This window comes from Athene cunicularia (assembly GCF_003259725.1).
Source record: "Athene cunicularia isolate RWA chromosome 1 unlocalized genomic scaffold, athCun1 chr1_part2, whole genome shotgun sequence".
Classification (NCBI taxonomy): Eukaryota; Metazoa; Chordata; class Aves; order Strigiformes; family Strigidae; genus Athene; species Athene cunicularia.
The window spans coordinates 8,687,968-8,703,301 of record NW_020799092.1 but is presented as its reverse complement, the minus strand read 5'-3'; the positions used below and the strand labels follow the sequence as shown (position 1 = coordinate 8,703,301).

The window sequence follows — 15,334 nt, the reverse complement described above, 5'->3', positions numbered from 1 at the left end:
TTTATGCTGTTTATTTTCCTTTGGGATTAGTACCTAGTTGTGACTTAGTATTCCATGTGGTAAAAGTTTTTCAGTTGGACTCTAGGTTTTAACCATTTAAGTTTCTGTAAGAAATTACTTATTCACAGTGTTTCTGTTATTCTGAGTTTGTTTTATCTGAGTGTTAAAAGTTCAGTTTTCTTTCTTAAGGTTTCCTCATATGGATTGGAACAATGCAGCTGAAGTTCCATGTGGAAATGACAGAGTATTTCACTTACTAGTGAAAGCTAAAGAAACTATCAGGGTATTTTTTTATCCTTAAAATGTTTAAAATGTTCACTAACTCCCAGTGAGGTTTGTAGTATTTGGATTCTTGAATGTTAACTATGCTTTTCATCTAGGCAGAGGCAATTTTTTGTGAATTTGATGCTTTATGACTGGATTATCATTGTGTACTTTAGAAGAAACTGTTTCTTGAAGATTCCTTACTTGAATTTGTATAGCTTGATGGCTACCCAGTAGTGCTGGTTTTAGCGACCCTGCAATGTATGTTCACTGAAATCTCTGTTCGTTTTTCATTTGATGCTTTACAGGGCAAGTTTGTTTATTATAGCATCTGTCACAGTCGTTTCCCTTGGTGTTCACTGAAATCAGCTGGGTCCTTTGCTTACCTACTGAACATCTGGGGACTGGAAGTAGAGGTAGTGTAACTGAAGTGAGTGAGCTCCTGTTGATCAGACTGAAGTAGCGCTTGTTGACCCTCAAGGGCATGGTATAAAGCCCATCTGTTAGGTCTGAATTTTGCCTAAGGGAAGGTTACTTCAGTTAAGGTCTAGAGGGAGTATGTTTAGCAGACAATAAAAGTATAATAACAAATTGATTGGGCTTTTGTGCATGTGTTAGGTGCCTGGCTCTACTTCAAGTGGACTGTTGCTAATGGGGGTTCATGGAAAGTAAAAATGAAATTATGCTGCTGTTCTTTTGATTTTGTTGATATTCCTTCTAGGCTCCTACTGTCTGTTCTTCTGAAAGATTAACAAAAAAAGGGGAAGAAAAAATTTTGGACATTCCATTCATTAAATTCAATGGAAGGGTTTACTTGCAGTAGTTAGAAATTGATCTCCTTGGAAAGCCAAGCATGTGTCAGGAATGATGTGTGATACATCATTTTCTTTAATCACAGGCTCATTATATTTTCATTCACATTTAAATGTACACAACAATTGGTGCCCAAATGAGCAGGTGATAAAATGGGATTTGAAATTTGTGCATTTTACATGACTCCAGCAATGGCTAATTTTTGCTCAGATCCTTAAAGGAAAAGAATAACCCAGCACCTAAAATGTTGGAAGAACTTGTTTTATTCTCTATAAAGAAAAAATTACTTGAGACTTCTTGTAAGGTTTTAGCTATTATTTTTTCTTGTTTCAGTTTCAGGATTGTTTTTAAATATAGTTTGTACTGGATTTAACCAGCTAGATGCATTTGGTTCATATTCATGTACAGGTACAAACCTTTGAATGTGAACTGATTCTAAAAATCTTACTCATCTTGATTAGAAAGATGTATTATTTCTAGCTACAGGTGGAGTAGGTACAGGTAAAAATAAGACCTGAAACAGTGCCTTTGAGATAATGATTTATTCATCTATTTAAGCTTGCATGTCAGTATCATTTCAAAGCTGTTGATCGCTTGGTAGAGGGGGGAAAAAGTTGTAGGAGTAGTGAAAAAGGTCTGACTCTTCTGAGAAGCTTCTATGTTTTCAGTTCCACCTTGCTGTGTTTGGAAGGCAGTGGTTGCAGACTTGATAAAATGAGTTGTGAGTTTAGTAAGGTATTTTAGAAAGTCTTTCAGTTCTTACCTCTAAAGCTGTGATTTTTACTTCAAGTTGATTCTGGTGCTCGGATTAGGATGAAAGTAGGGATAACAAGCTTGAAGAGTATGTTGTGCTTGCTGTAACAGTTTTAAATTTTAGTAATTAGTCGGTCTTTTGAATGGTGCTTCTTAAAAACAGCTATTGTGTATGCAGGCTCTCTCCAGCAGTGACTGTTTTTTGATGCTCTATTGTTTAGGATGACCCCTGAGCTGAACTCTCTGAAACTCAAATGTCTAATGTTCTTCATCAGGCTATGGTCTGTAGATCCATTACAATGGAGCTGGAGCCTGCATGCAGCTTGGTAGCAAACGCAGACCTGTCTGTCACTAGCAATAGGGGAATGCCACAAATGCTTAAGTTCTACTCGTGTCATTCTGCTTTGATAGTGGCAGTCAGGATTTAAACAGATCTCCTGGCTGGGGAAAAAGGGCTTAGAAAAAGGAAGAAAAACTTGGTTTAACTTATTTAGCAAAAAAATTTGTTTTAATGTCTGTTTTGTTACCAATAGTTTGCCAGAATGTCTGTGTTTTTCCTTACTTTGTTCTGTTTTCTCTTCTTTGATACACATTCTTACTTACAAAAACCCAGGTTTTTGTGGATTTCAGATGAGAAAGCAGAAGGATGTAATTTCCATTGCTACCTTCCCTTTGTTAAGGAACTTCTTCCCTTTTTTGGATTATCCCAAGCAGATAGAAAGTCAGGTTGGATTGAAAAGCCCCATTCATAGATTGAAAGATAAACACTATTTTAATAGTCCAGCCCTTCTTGGGCTGAGTTGACATGCTTCCCCTCTTTTGGTCAGGAAAAGACTCAAGTGGACTAGATAAGATGGTAGAGTGTGTGCACACATCTTACCCACTTTTATGTCCTGCCCTCACACCCTTTCTGAAATCCCAAGAAACAAAAAAGTTGGTGAATCAGCAGGTCTAACAAAAACAGTGTTGCAGTTAAGTCTTTGCAGATTTAGCAGCAGATGCAGCTCTCACTATAAAACTTTCCATCATCTTTTTGCTTCATCTTGAAATGGCAGGTCAAGGGCAAGAGACCTCCCAGGTAGTGTCTTATCTGATGCTATATATACTACAAAGTTTGCTCTGAAAAATGTTCCTCATGTTTTCTGAGTGTATGGAAGACTAGCAAAAATGTACACATGCTTGAGCTGTACAGGGCACAATGACAGAGAAGGATGTTACTGGTCTGTCACAGGTTCTCTTTGCAGCCTTTGCCTCTCTCCAGGGTGACTCAGAACTTGCTAAGTGAGGACAGAACTAATCCTAGATTTTCAGTAGTGAGGTGTGTGATCACCTGAAATATGTTGGTTTTGAAGGCACAGAAAACAACAACAAAAAAGTTACATTAATATTTAATGGATTATTTCTAGAGGAGGAATATGTCCGGGCGGTGAGTTTCTTGCACTTTAGCAGAGTTTGTCAAAAGAACCATCAGAAAACAGTGATCTCTTGTGTGACTCCCAGCTGTTTTGTTTTATAAGCAGTTTAGCTATTTTTCCAGTAGGTCCCGTTACAGCAATATTCATCTGTACTATTTAATGTCTTACATGAAGTTTTGCAAACAAGAACAAAGAAAGGCATACCCTTTTAAATAAAATAGTGGTCTGTTATCTCTCAGCCGGATTTCAATTACATTTTGTTTTTTCCATTTTTAGAGTATATCTTGAGTAGATTATAGAATTGTAGTGCAATAGAGCACCTCCTCCTCAATTTCCAAGAAATTCTATATGCTACTACTTGGTTTAAGTGCTATGGACAACATCTTTTGTTCCAGTTCCTCTGATACTAAATTTTGATATTGTGAATGCAGATGTAATCTGTTAACTCTTAGCACACACTTGGTTAGAACCAACATTTAAAAAACATTTAAATTACTATAACTAAATCAGCTTTCTAAGTGTTGTGGGTTTCTCATGTCATTGAATATCTTTTGTTGGATCAGTATTACTTGTTGACTTTTACATTTTTCTCCAAAAACACAAGTAATTTTCTACAGGTAGGATAGCATGTATTTAAGAAAAGAAAAGGAAAAAAAAAAAAACCAAAAATTAGAGCCCTGTGATTTTTCTGTGATAAGGTGGTCAAGTTGCGTTGCATTGCATTTGCAGTATGAAATAATATGCTATGGGCTCATCAGTTTGAGTGTTTTTTCATCTCTGCTTAGAGAAATTAACCAGATTACATGCCTGTGAACCAGAGAAACCACACCGCATCAGCATGAGTGTGTACTTCTTCCCCTGATTCTTTCACGGAACTCATTATGTTTTCTCATTGCTTTCCTGCTTTAGACCAGGCTGTAAAACCAGGGGACCCTCGAGACAACTATGCTAAATACCCCTTCAGAGTCTGTCCTTGTCGTGACCAGCGCCATACCTCTTCCTAGTCAGAAGTTTGCTTATACCTATTTGTGAAGTTTTTGAGAATGGTACTAATGCTGTCAGTGTATGTAGAAACTTGAACTGACTGTAAACAGCTTGGAAGTTTAAGCTCCTAGTGTTGTGGATTAAATTATTAATATGATAACGATTTAGCAAATCAAGATTTATTAATGACTAGCAGTACTTAATCATTAACCAGTTTAAAGGTTTGCAAAATAATTCGGTAAAATATGTTATGATCGAAATAGTGACTTAACTACAGATTCGAAGATTCACACTAACTTACTATATGGTAAATCTATACATAATACACAAACACGTTCAAATGCAAAACATACAGTCACACAAAATATTTGGATCTAGTAAAATATGTATGTCCCCACACTTGTGAGAATAAATGTGTATACCTGAACACATCGGTAAGCAGAGTGTGGGTGGGTGAGGGAGAAGCTAGCTCCAAGTTAAAATTTCCTTCTGGAGTTTAGAGTGTATACTCACAATGCCTTGGCATTCCTCAACGGGCAATAATTGAGACTTGAGTGGGTCAGCTTTGCCTTGGCCTTCTGTTGGCTCTGTCAGTGGACGGTCCCTCAAGGAGTTAATGTCTGGGGGGGCATCCCAGCTCAGGGGAGATGTTGGTCACAGGCCTGCTGCATCCAGGAGAGCTCAAAGGGTCTCACTTTGGGGCACCTGTTTATAGGGTTCCAGATAATTGACTTTTGTCACCTCGGACAGTGAGGTGTTCTGGCCAGTTGCCAAGAAGTAGATGAGTGTGCAGTTCTGTTACTGTTCTCCCATGTCGGTAGGTGGCGATGGGCCTTTGTAACCCTTCCCAGGAAGGCCGAGCCAGGCTCCTCAAAGGGGTGTCTTAACTCTTTGTTTACTGCCATCAGCAGTAATTATCTCCTCAGGTTGGTATGTGGCCCCGGGGGCGTGGCAGGAGTTGCACCACCACACCTAAAGTATTTATAAAGTACTGTACTTTGGGATCTTTCCATTGTGAGAAGGTCAGGGTTACTTATCCCAGGAAATGGTCTGAGGCAGCTATAGCAGGAGTGGTCAAATAACTTCCCTTTGAAACCACCAATCTGTACACCATTACTGCATGCAACAGAAGTGGTCAGGCTACGTGCCATCATATATGCGTTCAAACCTACTTCTAAGTACTGATTTTGAGAAAACTGTATTTGGATAACTGAAATTCAGATGTGTGGGGGAGTCGTGTAATTATTTATTGGATTCTCCTGTCATACTATTGGTAAACTTTCTATCATTCTATTGGTAAACTGCTTTCATAGCACAGTTTTACAGACTTTACTTTTGGGGATAATTTTTGGCTTAGGCATCAGTTGAGGAAGGAGGGGATGTCAGTCCCCAAGTTGCATCTATTGTGGGCCTGGCATGGTGGAAAAATTGGGATTGTTTGCAACACTTAAAGCTTCTCACAGTTTCCTCGAGGGATCCTAAACTACTATTACCAGTAGCTGTAGTTAGTGGCGGTTAATGCTGTTGGGGGACTGGTAGCTTCAGCTCAGTGCTAGTTGCTTTTTTTTTTTTTTTAAGTGAATATAATATAAGCTTTTTGAGAAAGGCAGCAATATGGAACAGATTCAAACCTGTGTCTGTAGGCTTCTGTTGGCCACTTTTTATTTTATTTGTTAGTTGCAGATTGTGAGCTCATATGTCATGAAAGGAACCAAGAGTACTTGTGCAGTGGGGGGAAGGTGGGGAGAGATCATGGAAAGCTGTGTGTGTTCCGGGTATAGAAAAGTAAAGAAAATAATAGTAGGCACATGGAAAAATGCTGTGTAGCAGCAAAGAGCCCGTGTGACAACAAAAGGCATGTGCTATTTGTATGACATTTAGGAAGTATGTATTTGATATGCTTTTATTAAAGCAAAAACACTGTTGAAAAAGTCTCTAAAACTTTAACTTTGAAAACAAAGGCCTAAAAATAATTGGTCAGTTTTAACAATGGGGTAGACTAATGAGTTGGAAGATGTCTTAAGGGATCTGTGCTTGGGATATGGTGTCACCATTTTCATAAATGTTATCTTGCTGATATCTCTCAGATCAGAGTTTGCTCATAAAACTACATTACTCAGGGTAGTTAAAACTAAAGCTTAACTGGAAAGCATTGTTGAAGGAAATTTGTTATTTTGACTAAGGCTAGACATTTTAAAATTGATAAATGCAATGGAATCCCCATGGTGGATGAGGGGAGTAAATCTAAACAGAGCAAATATCTATGATGATTTTAAAATATGTCACAGGAAAAAACTGCTAGCACAGTAGTGACTAAAAAAGATACACATATTGTGAGAAATTGCTGGTAAAGGCTTTTGGAGCAAAAGAGCAAACATGCTAATGATGTCTGCAAGTTTTGAATAATGGTGTAGTTTGTTTCATCTATCTCAAAATGTGTAATAACACATCTCCAGTGATGGTCAAAAATATGAAACAGCAGCTATACCTTTAAAAGCAGACTACTTTAGCATAGAAATTATATGCAAGAGGTGGGGGAGAAAAGGGATATGTTAAAAGTCATAAAATAGTAAATATTATGTAAAGTTGAATAGGAAAAGATTATTTTTGTTCTTTAAAGTAATCGGATTTCTTTTCCCCTTGCACTTTGCTCAGAAGAATATGAAAAGATACCTCTGTAAAATTTACTGTTGCATACTGGGCTGTATTAGCATATGTGTATCTATATGGTCAGTAGAAGAGATTCTTCACCTCTACTTGGCACCATTAAGACTATGTGTGGATTACTGTGTCTGGTTTGGGATTCATCCCAGATACTCACATACTAGAGAGGATCCAATTGAGGGTCTCCAAGATGGTTAGAAGGCTGAATCAAATGCTGTACGTGGCAAGGCTGAGAGATTGGGTTTCTTCAGTTTTAGGGTAAGAAGGACAGGGTTGTTGCTGTTTTCAGTGACTTGATAGGGAGGTTTAGCAAAGGAGGAAGACGGTCTTCTCAATCATACAGCTGCCAAGGATGAGAGGCAACAGACGGAAGTTGCAACACTAAAAATTCTGATGAGATGTTTGGAAATTTTCCCCCTTCCTTACAGTGAGGTTAATCGGACATTGGGAAAATTGTTCAGAAAGATAGCAGAAACTTCAGCCTTTGAAAACACTCATTAACAACTCAATTGGACAAGACTACAAGCAGTCTGATCTCAGTTACTCCTGTTTGAGCAGGAGATTTGACCACCTGATCTTTTGAAAGGTGATCTGTTCTGTAATGTTGTGGCTTTGTGGAAGCCAAAAACATAAAAGGTCCTGAAAGGCAGTGAACAGGTTCACAATGTAAAAATCAGTAGCTATTTAATGTTTATCCAGGGAGAACATCTATCTGTTTCCATACCTTTTGCTTATATACAGAAAGAGCACACACTCTGCAATTTTCTTCTGGTCCAGTTTGATTCTTCCCTTTGTATCTGGCCAGATACAGAGCAGAACAGCTGATGAAAATGACCCCTGCTGGCCACATAGTCCCACTGCTGCTTCTGGCTTCTCTGGAAAGTTTAAAATAAACAGAACAAAACCTGTCAGTTTAGACCATACATGTGATGTACACTGTGGTGTGGCAAGTGTGGTAGTACCTTAAACCTTCCGTAGAAGTGCTGTGTTCTTTTTAAGGATCCTAGTGTTAGCAGTGGATGCTGGGCTAGATATATCTCTGGTCTGATCCAGAATGCCTTTTTTTTTTTTTTTTTTTTTTTTTTTTTTTTTTTTTTTTTCCCTTCTGTCCTGGGAAATAAAAATAATGACTGGCTTTTTAATGTAGTTTAAAAATTACTTTGTTAATCACATGAGAGTTAATTTTCTGACAAGTTAGTGAATGGGGGAGTTTTCCATCCTTCCTTTAGGTGCTAGTGTCCAGAAGAAGTTATACTGTTGAGTAATTTACCAACTCTACATTTATTATCATTAGTGATGAACCACAGTTAATAGTAAATTTGTGTAAGATTTTGTTTTCAACCTGTGTAAATATATCTGAAACAAAATTCTAAAGAGCTACAATTTTTATTTGTTCTGTTAGCATGCAACAAACATGAATTTTATTTTGTCTTACAGCATAAGCAGCACTATTATGGATGTAGACAGCACAATCTCCAGTGGACGTTCAACTCCAGTTATGATGAATGGACAAGGAGTTACTGCCTCCTCTGCAAAAAGCATTGCTTATAACTGTTGTTGGGACCACTGCCATGCTTGCTTCAGCTCCAGCCCAGACTTGGCAGATCACATTCGCTCCATACATGTGGATGGTCAACGAGGAGGGGTTGGTGTTACTTTTTGTGTTCTTTTTCTGTTCTTAGTTGCCAGTATTTTACTCTTAAATGACAGCAGCAAATTATGTTTTAAAGTATCACTTTCATAACTAGTGGCAACTAAGCTTGGGCCTTCAACAGTCTGTTATTAGACATTCAGCTGTTGTCTTTTGCATAGTTCCCTTGATTTGGTATTCTGTGTTTTTAATTGAATGCCTAACTTTAAGAATGTATTAAGTTCCTTTTGATTAATAGTTTGAGGCTATCAGGTTTTTGATAATGTGCTACCTTCTCAACATACTGAAGCTGTTGATACGTCTTTAAGTGCTTATATTTGGAATTCATTTTTTAAAAAATATTAGTGTACATGTTACTGCATGTGAACACAGGTGAAGTCATATCTCGATTATTTTTATGAATGGATCTCATTAGATGTCAAATATATACAGAATGTATAATAGGAAAGATAGAAAACTCGTTGACTTGACAGTACAAAGTCTTACCAAAACAGCACACTCTGTAGTTCTGATGGCAAGTATACCTTTGATGCTTTGATTGCATCTAGGTTGGGTTTTTTTTTAATTGAAGTGAATATATAACCATGTATATTTCAGTATAATTTCTGGTCAAATGATGAAATTTCTGTTGGTCTCACAATTTTAATGTTTCAAAACATCATCCAGTAATTTCAATTCTGTACTTAACTACCTACACCCCCCACCCCCCACCCCCATATTATTACCTTTAATTATTACCTGCCTGGAATATGTCATGTAAACTACCTTTACATTGAACACAAGCAATCTGCCTGCTTTTGGTGCTGTATGTCATAGCTCTTTAATTTCTTGGAGAGCTAATATCAAATCTTAACTTAGAATAGTCATTATCTTTTGACTTTTGGTCCTGTCTCATTCTCTGGAAGTAAAATGTTAGGCCGTTACACTTTGTCTATTAATAAGTTAATAATAATTAAGACATTATTTCAAGTAAGGCAAAGTAGCATTTTATTTATATGGCTGTCTCGGTGAGGCAGCTGTGACTCTGGTTGTGTTGAGCTGTTTTTTGCTGTGATTGAACTTTCATCTTCATATTTGGTGACTTTTTTTCAGTCCAAGCTCTAGGCAGAATCATCCATCCAGTGAGTTGGTTTCTTAGACACCCATTTCTGTAGTTCATAGGTTTATAGAAATACTATATGAATTATGTATGAAACAATAAAATGAATGAGGTATATTGGTATCCTGTGGGCTTTCACATAACTGCATTCTGAGGATCTTTCTTATACCATCCATGACCCCATTTCCTTTCTTAAAAAGGGACTGGAAGATTTTCCAGTCTTGTTTTTTTTAAAAAATTGTATTTCTGTTCACTTACATTCCATGTGACATGATTTATGTATATCTTTATTTAGAAAATGTTTGACTGTTTGTCTTTCTGAAAGAGGAGGTGGTTGGAAGTACCAAGTGTCTAACAACTGTTGCAGTGTTCATGCTTTTTATCCTGTTACTGGAGTTGGTTTATTTTTTTGAGAAGTTCAACTTGATGTTATAGAAGGGGACTGATCTTGACTGTTTGGTTTCAAGGATTTGTCTGCCACCTGCTGGTGAGGTGTTTAAGTGGTGTTAGAAATTATGTTGTGGTTTTGATTGGATTTCAGATATTAACTGCAATTACCATAGATTTGAAGAAAAGTAGGAGTAGTAACTGCCTATTGAGAACTTAAAAGCGATACAATAAGCATCCTTTTATGGTAAAATGTATATTCAAGCTAATGCTGAGATAATGGCTCCAAACTAAACTAGATAGATTCATGAAGAGCCCAGGAAACTTTCTGACAAAGTAGTGTTACTTCCCAAAACTGTTTTTTCAGAAATATTTTTTGATTCAGCCTTTTGACAAGTTCCAAAGAAGCCTTCTCTGGACTTCTGATGGGTTGTTGTAAAACCAAGTGCTTGGTTTTTGGCAGAATTGCATTTCTACAATCTGTAACTGTGTAGTAATATTCATTTGCTCAGTGCCCTGCAGTCTGCAGTTGCTGATGGAACTATTGGGACAATTATGGAGCTGTTGCAGATCCAGGAATCTCAGAAATTCTAATTCTGTGGCTTCAGGGGCTCTCAAAACTGCGGAGCAGCAGACACCAAAGGTTCAGAGGGTTGGGCTTTATGTGTCTGGTTCAGTCATACACACATGCAGAGTTTTCCAGCTTTTTATTAGTAAGCTGACTTATATATTGTACAGCAAGTACGCAGCACTCCTGTGGCTGCTCTTTTGTTTTGAAAATACAATCTTTTGAAGATTGATTTTTTTTTTTTTTTTTTTTTTTTTTTTTTAATCTCTAAAACAGAATAAGAAACTCAAATCCAGTTAGTTTCCTGCAGTTCTGAAAACCTGTATTATGGACAATGCTATTCCTGGGGACTGTATTTTGCTGCTACAAATTAGGGCTATACCTCCTTCACACACAGACCTATTGAGGAAATTCTAATGAAAGGCAAGTTCCTTGAGCTTTTTTACTTGCTCGGTTATAGATAGACACATTGAGAGGAGAGAGAAAAGCAGCACGAGTAAGTTCTACTCCCCTTAATAGAGTATTGTGCATGTGACTGATCTGTACACTGCAATCATAGAACATCCCTAGATTTTTAATCCTATGAGAAATTGTAACTTTCTTCATCAGGAATTAAGTATAAGACCCTAACTAGAGGTATCCAGCATTCCATAACATAAAAATTGGTATCTAAACAACTATATTGTAATTAAATTTTTACTTTTTCATGCTCAAAGAATAAAGTTATTAATTGCTTATGAGAGTAAATGATTTTATTTCTATATCGACTACCCACAAAATGTGAACTTGTAAAAAGTTCTTTATCTGGTGGATACAGATAATGAGTGCAAACACAAACACTTTACACTGGATGCTGTGGCTCTTGATTGTGTTTGTTTGCAGGAGCATCAGTTTTTTGATATTTTATTCCAGTGGGCTGCTTTATTCAATACTTCCGGCTGTAATTTTCTTTTCCTTGGTGAGATATGAGAAGTGTAGCAAAATGAGTGGTGGTTGTTCAAAATTCTTTCAGGTTCTTTGTATTGTGAAAACAGGCTTCTTTGCTATTCTGGTTTTTTTTTTTTACTGTTTTCTTTGACCTGTGTAAACTTACCACATTTTTACTCTATTAGGTATTTGTTTGCTTGTGGAAAGGTTGCAAAGTATATAATACACCTTCAACAAGTCAAAGTTGGTTGCAGAGGCATATGCTGACACACAGTGGGGACAAACCTTTCAAGGTAAGGTTCATTGTAAGATATGTCATCCCTTATTTAAGAATGATCCTATTTATTTTTTCCTGATATAATACATTCATTTTAAAATGTCATCACAGGAGGATTTCTTAAAAAGCATCCAGTGAGGTGAGCCTTCGTCTTTGCAATAATAGTGCCCAAAGGTCCTGTTCTGTTATGAAAACAGGTCAAGATTGCTTCTCTGTCCCTGTTTCTTTCAGTCTGTAAATGGTAGGAAGTGTAAAACTAATAGTGCTGAAGCTTTTTGTGTATTTTCCAGTTGAGCTGCTGACACTGTAACAGAGACGTTTTGCCTCATGCTTTACACTTCGGCATTAAACTTTGGGTCATGCCTGATGGTGCGCATTCTGTGCTTGAGTAAGAGCTGCTTTTGTTAACAAAATTCAGTTGAAACACAGTCAGTGGCTGTTTATGGTTAACCTCTCTGAGAATAAGAAGGAAGTCAGGAATGCAGGACCGTTGAGCTGACTGTATTTCCTACATAGTATTTTCTAACTTTCTCTTTCTTTCTCCCCCTAATCTGTACCTGCAATTCTAGGTATAGTAGTGTTTATCATTCCTATATCCACCAATCCGTTATTAATGAGTTGCTTCATCCTCTTATGGATACAGTTGGGGCAGTTCATAGCTGTCAGTCCTGGATCACTTGATGGTAAGTCCCACCCACACTACTTCAGACTGAAGTTCTCCTTCCATGTAGGATATAAAAATGAATTAGGGTTTGCTTTTAAGTTTAGGTAGTATTTTGTGTCTTCTTCTCCACACCCTCCAACCTCACCAGGTTTTAGTCACTATTTCTCCACTTCCCTCTGCTCTCTTTCTTTGCAGGTAATATCAATTATTTTCTTTTTTTTTCTTTTTTGTTTGTTTTTTTCTTGTTGTTTTAAGGCAGCTTTATTACTAAGAAATACTTTTCTGTTATAGTAATGTCTTCCAGAAGTAACTACTTCTGTATAGCCTATAACAGTACTTATGACAGAAAACAAAACTAAACGCAAAACCTAGAGAGTAGAGTAAAAATAGTGCATTTGCATGTGAAAAAGTGTTTTAATAAAGGTTAGACTCTTCTTCCATACTGAACTGTGTAGTTTAGTGTGAAAATTTCTGAGTGAATAACAACAGGAAGCTTGCTGTTGAGGTTATCATACTCTCTGTTTGAAGGAATAAGGTTAGCATGCTCTTGGAAGCATAATGTAAGCATCCTAGATCCCTGAAAATTTGCAGATATGATTGTTCCAGCAATTAATCTAATCTTAACTACTAATCACTGAATAAAAAAAACCCCAAACCTAGTCATCAGAGGAAACTTGTACCTTATGTCTTCTCATTTTGGAATTAAATATATCTTAAAATACATCATAAATATATCCTAAAATATAATAGCAAGCTTTGATCTTGAAGGAAAGCCTTTTCAGTAGGGTAATTTGTCTACTTACTTGGTCTAGATCAAAGTAACTCAATTTTAGAGATGTTGGGTTTAAAAGAGGTGAGCATAGCTCAGAAATACCAGTAGTACTTTTGAGTCTGACAGAGTTACCTAGTGAAGTCAGTGTAAGTTGGTATCCCATTTTTTTTGGCTGGTTACAGCTGGATCCCTAAAATTTAAAATAATTAGTTCTGATTATAATAATTTTGTGTTAAATGGGTGTTACCTCACCAGCTGATTTTCTGTGCTTTCTGGTCATACTAAGGTAAACAACACAGGCTAGGACTGCAGTAGTTAATCATCATGGCTCAATGTGTGTCACTTCAGCATTTTTTCTTACTGTTGTCTTTAGTCCCTCTGTTTGTTTTTTATCTCTGTATTTATCAATCTGTTCCTGGGGTCTTTGAATGGAGCATAATTGTGGTCTGAGTAGAATTTTGTAACATATTTTGTTCCCCTGTCATTTATGCTGAATATAGGCTTCAGGGCTCACATGAGGTAGCCAAGTATGTAAGTGTCTGTGATAGCAACCTATTAATTAACTAACCCCCTTTCCTTGCTTGCTCCTTCTCTTTTACAACCTTTTGAAATCTACTGTCTCATACAAAACCACCTAGTGTTGGATATTAGTCTTGATTGGTCTAAGAACAACCATTACTAATTGTTTTATGGCAGTCATTTAAAACCAGACCAAATGTTTCTGCTTGGTGCATTTAGCTGTTCTTATAAATCTTAATTGTGCTCACCTTTTAGGAAAAGCCAGATTTTTTTCAAGTCAGAGTTGGATTAAGGACCTCTTGTACTTGATTACTGCAGACAAAATATCTCCCAAAACCTAAATTACAAATGAAATTTCTGTTGCCTCATGAGTATATGCTTGAGTTCTAACATAAAGGGAAGGAATCTTTCATTCTAGAGAACTTGCTGAAAATATCTAGTCATTCAGTGTTTTATTTAAAAAATAAATGAATGTCAGGCTTTTTGAGGAAAGCTGTAAAAGGCAGTAATGGAAATAGTATAGCTGACTGATGCCATCTGAACTGCTGTTCAGGATGCTTTTAAGAAAAGCAAAGAATGTTAGCTAGGAAAGTGACAATTAAAAGCATGGAAAATTTACTTTTGTAAAGGTAAAAGAACACTATAATTGTATAATGATCAGAGGAGAGTAATAAATACATGGTAGGCTACTATATTCTTATATTTCTAGTCAAAATATGAGAAAGTATTTTCTTAAATTGAAAGGCAGTTGTGGACTGTCTCAGGTATAAAGCTCTTCTTTGCATTAGAACTACTCTGTTGAAGGATATGTCCCTGTCCTGTCACCCTTTTGCTTGCAAGTGGACTCATTTTATGTAGTTGCCTATTTTGGGTTTAGTTATCTGTTTTTGTGATACACATGGTATTGTCTTTTGATTAAAAGCTGTATCCAGCTGTAAATGAGCTGCTGTGCTTTCATATTAAAAGGTCTTTGTGGATTTACCTGCCCCTTCCATAAATTATGTGACTGTGTGGTTCATTTGTAGCAGAAGTGAACATGCTTATAAACTACAAAGGCAAATTATTTCATAATTTCATACATTTTTCCTGTTTTTTTTCCATTTGTGTGGTTTAGTGTATCCCACTCAGCATTAATACTGCAATACCTGTGTCACAGAAAAGCTAAATTTCCTTATGAATACCTATTTTTGAGACCTTTTTTTTATGCTAACTCCATTTTTATATGGGGCTATTTCCTCGTAGTGTATGTTCAGCTCATAAAAAGAATATATTTTATATCTGAGTCATCTGAACTAGGGAGGGGGGGGAAAAAAAATGGTGCGTGGATTTTGGGGCAGAATTTAGGACTTCAGTTCCCTTTTAGACATCATATTGGTTTTTTGTTTATTCGCTCCCTTTTTTCTAAGTTTTTACTACTGATGGTCTTGGGTTTCATGTGGAACACATGGATGGATTTTTTTCTTGTTTTTTTTGAGGCCGTCATCACTAAAAAGTGTCTTTTCCTAGAGCACCCACCAGTCTCTCCACCAAAGAAAAAGTGTCCATTACATGAGACAGTTACCGCTACAGCTGGTTCT

At 36.8% G+C, this 15,334-nt stretch overlaps 1 protein-coding gene across 1 annotated transcript in view; it reads left to right on the top strand.

The window, feature by feature from the left end:
- The first annotated feature begins 8,332 nt into the window (after window positions 1-8,332).
- AEBP2 (AE binding protein 2) overlaps window positions 8,333-15,334 on the top strand; it is a 37,217-nt gene continuing 30,215 nt past the window's right edge. Inside the window, exons 1-2 of the mRNA XM_026868340.1 lie at window positions 8,333-8,538; window positions 11,711-11,818. Of these exons, the coding sequence (XP_026724141.1) occupies window positions 8,347-8,538; window positions 11,711-11,818 (300 nt within the window). The 5' untranslated portion in view covers window positions 8,333-8,346. The remainder of the gene's footprint in view (window positions 8,539-11,710; window positions 11,819-15,334) is intronic.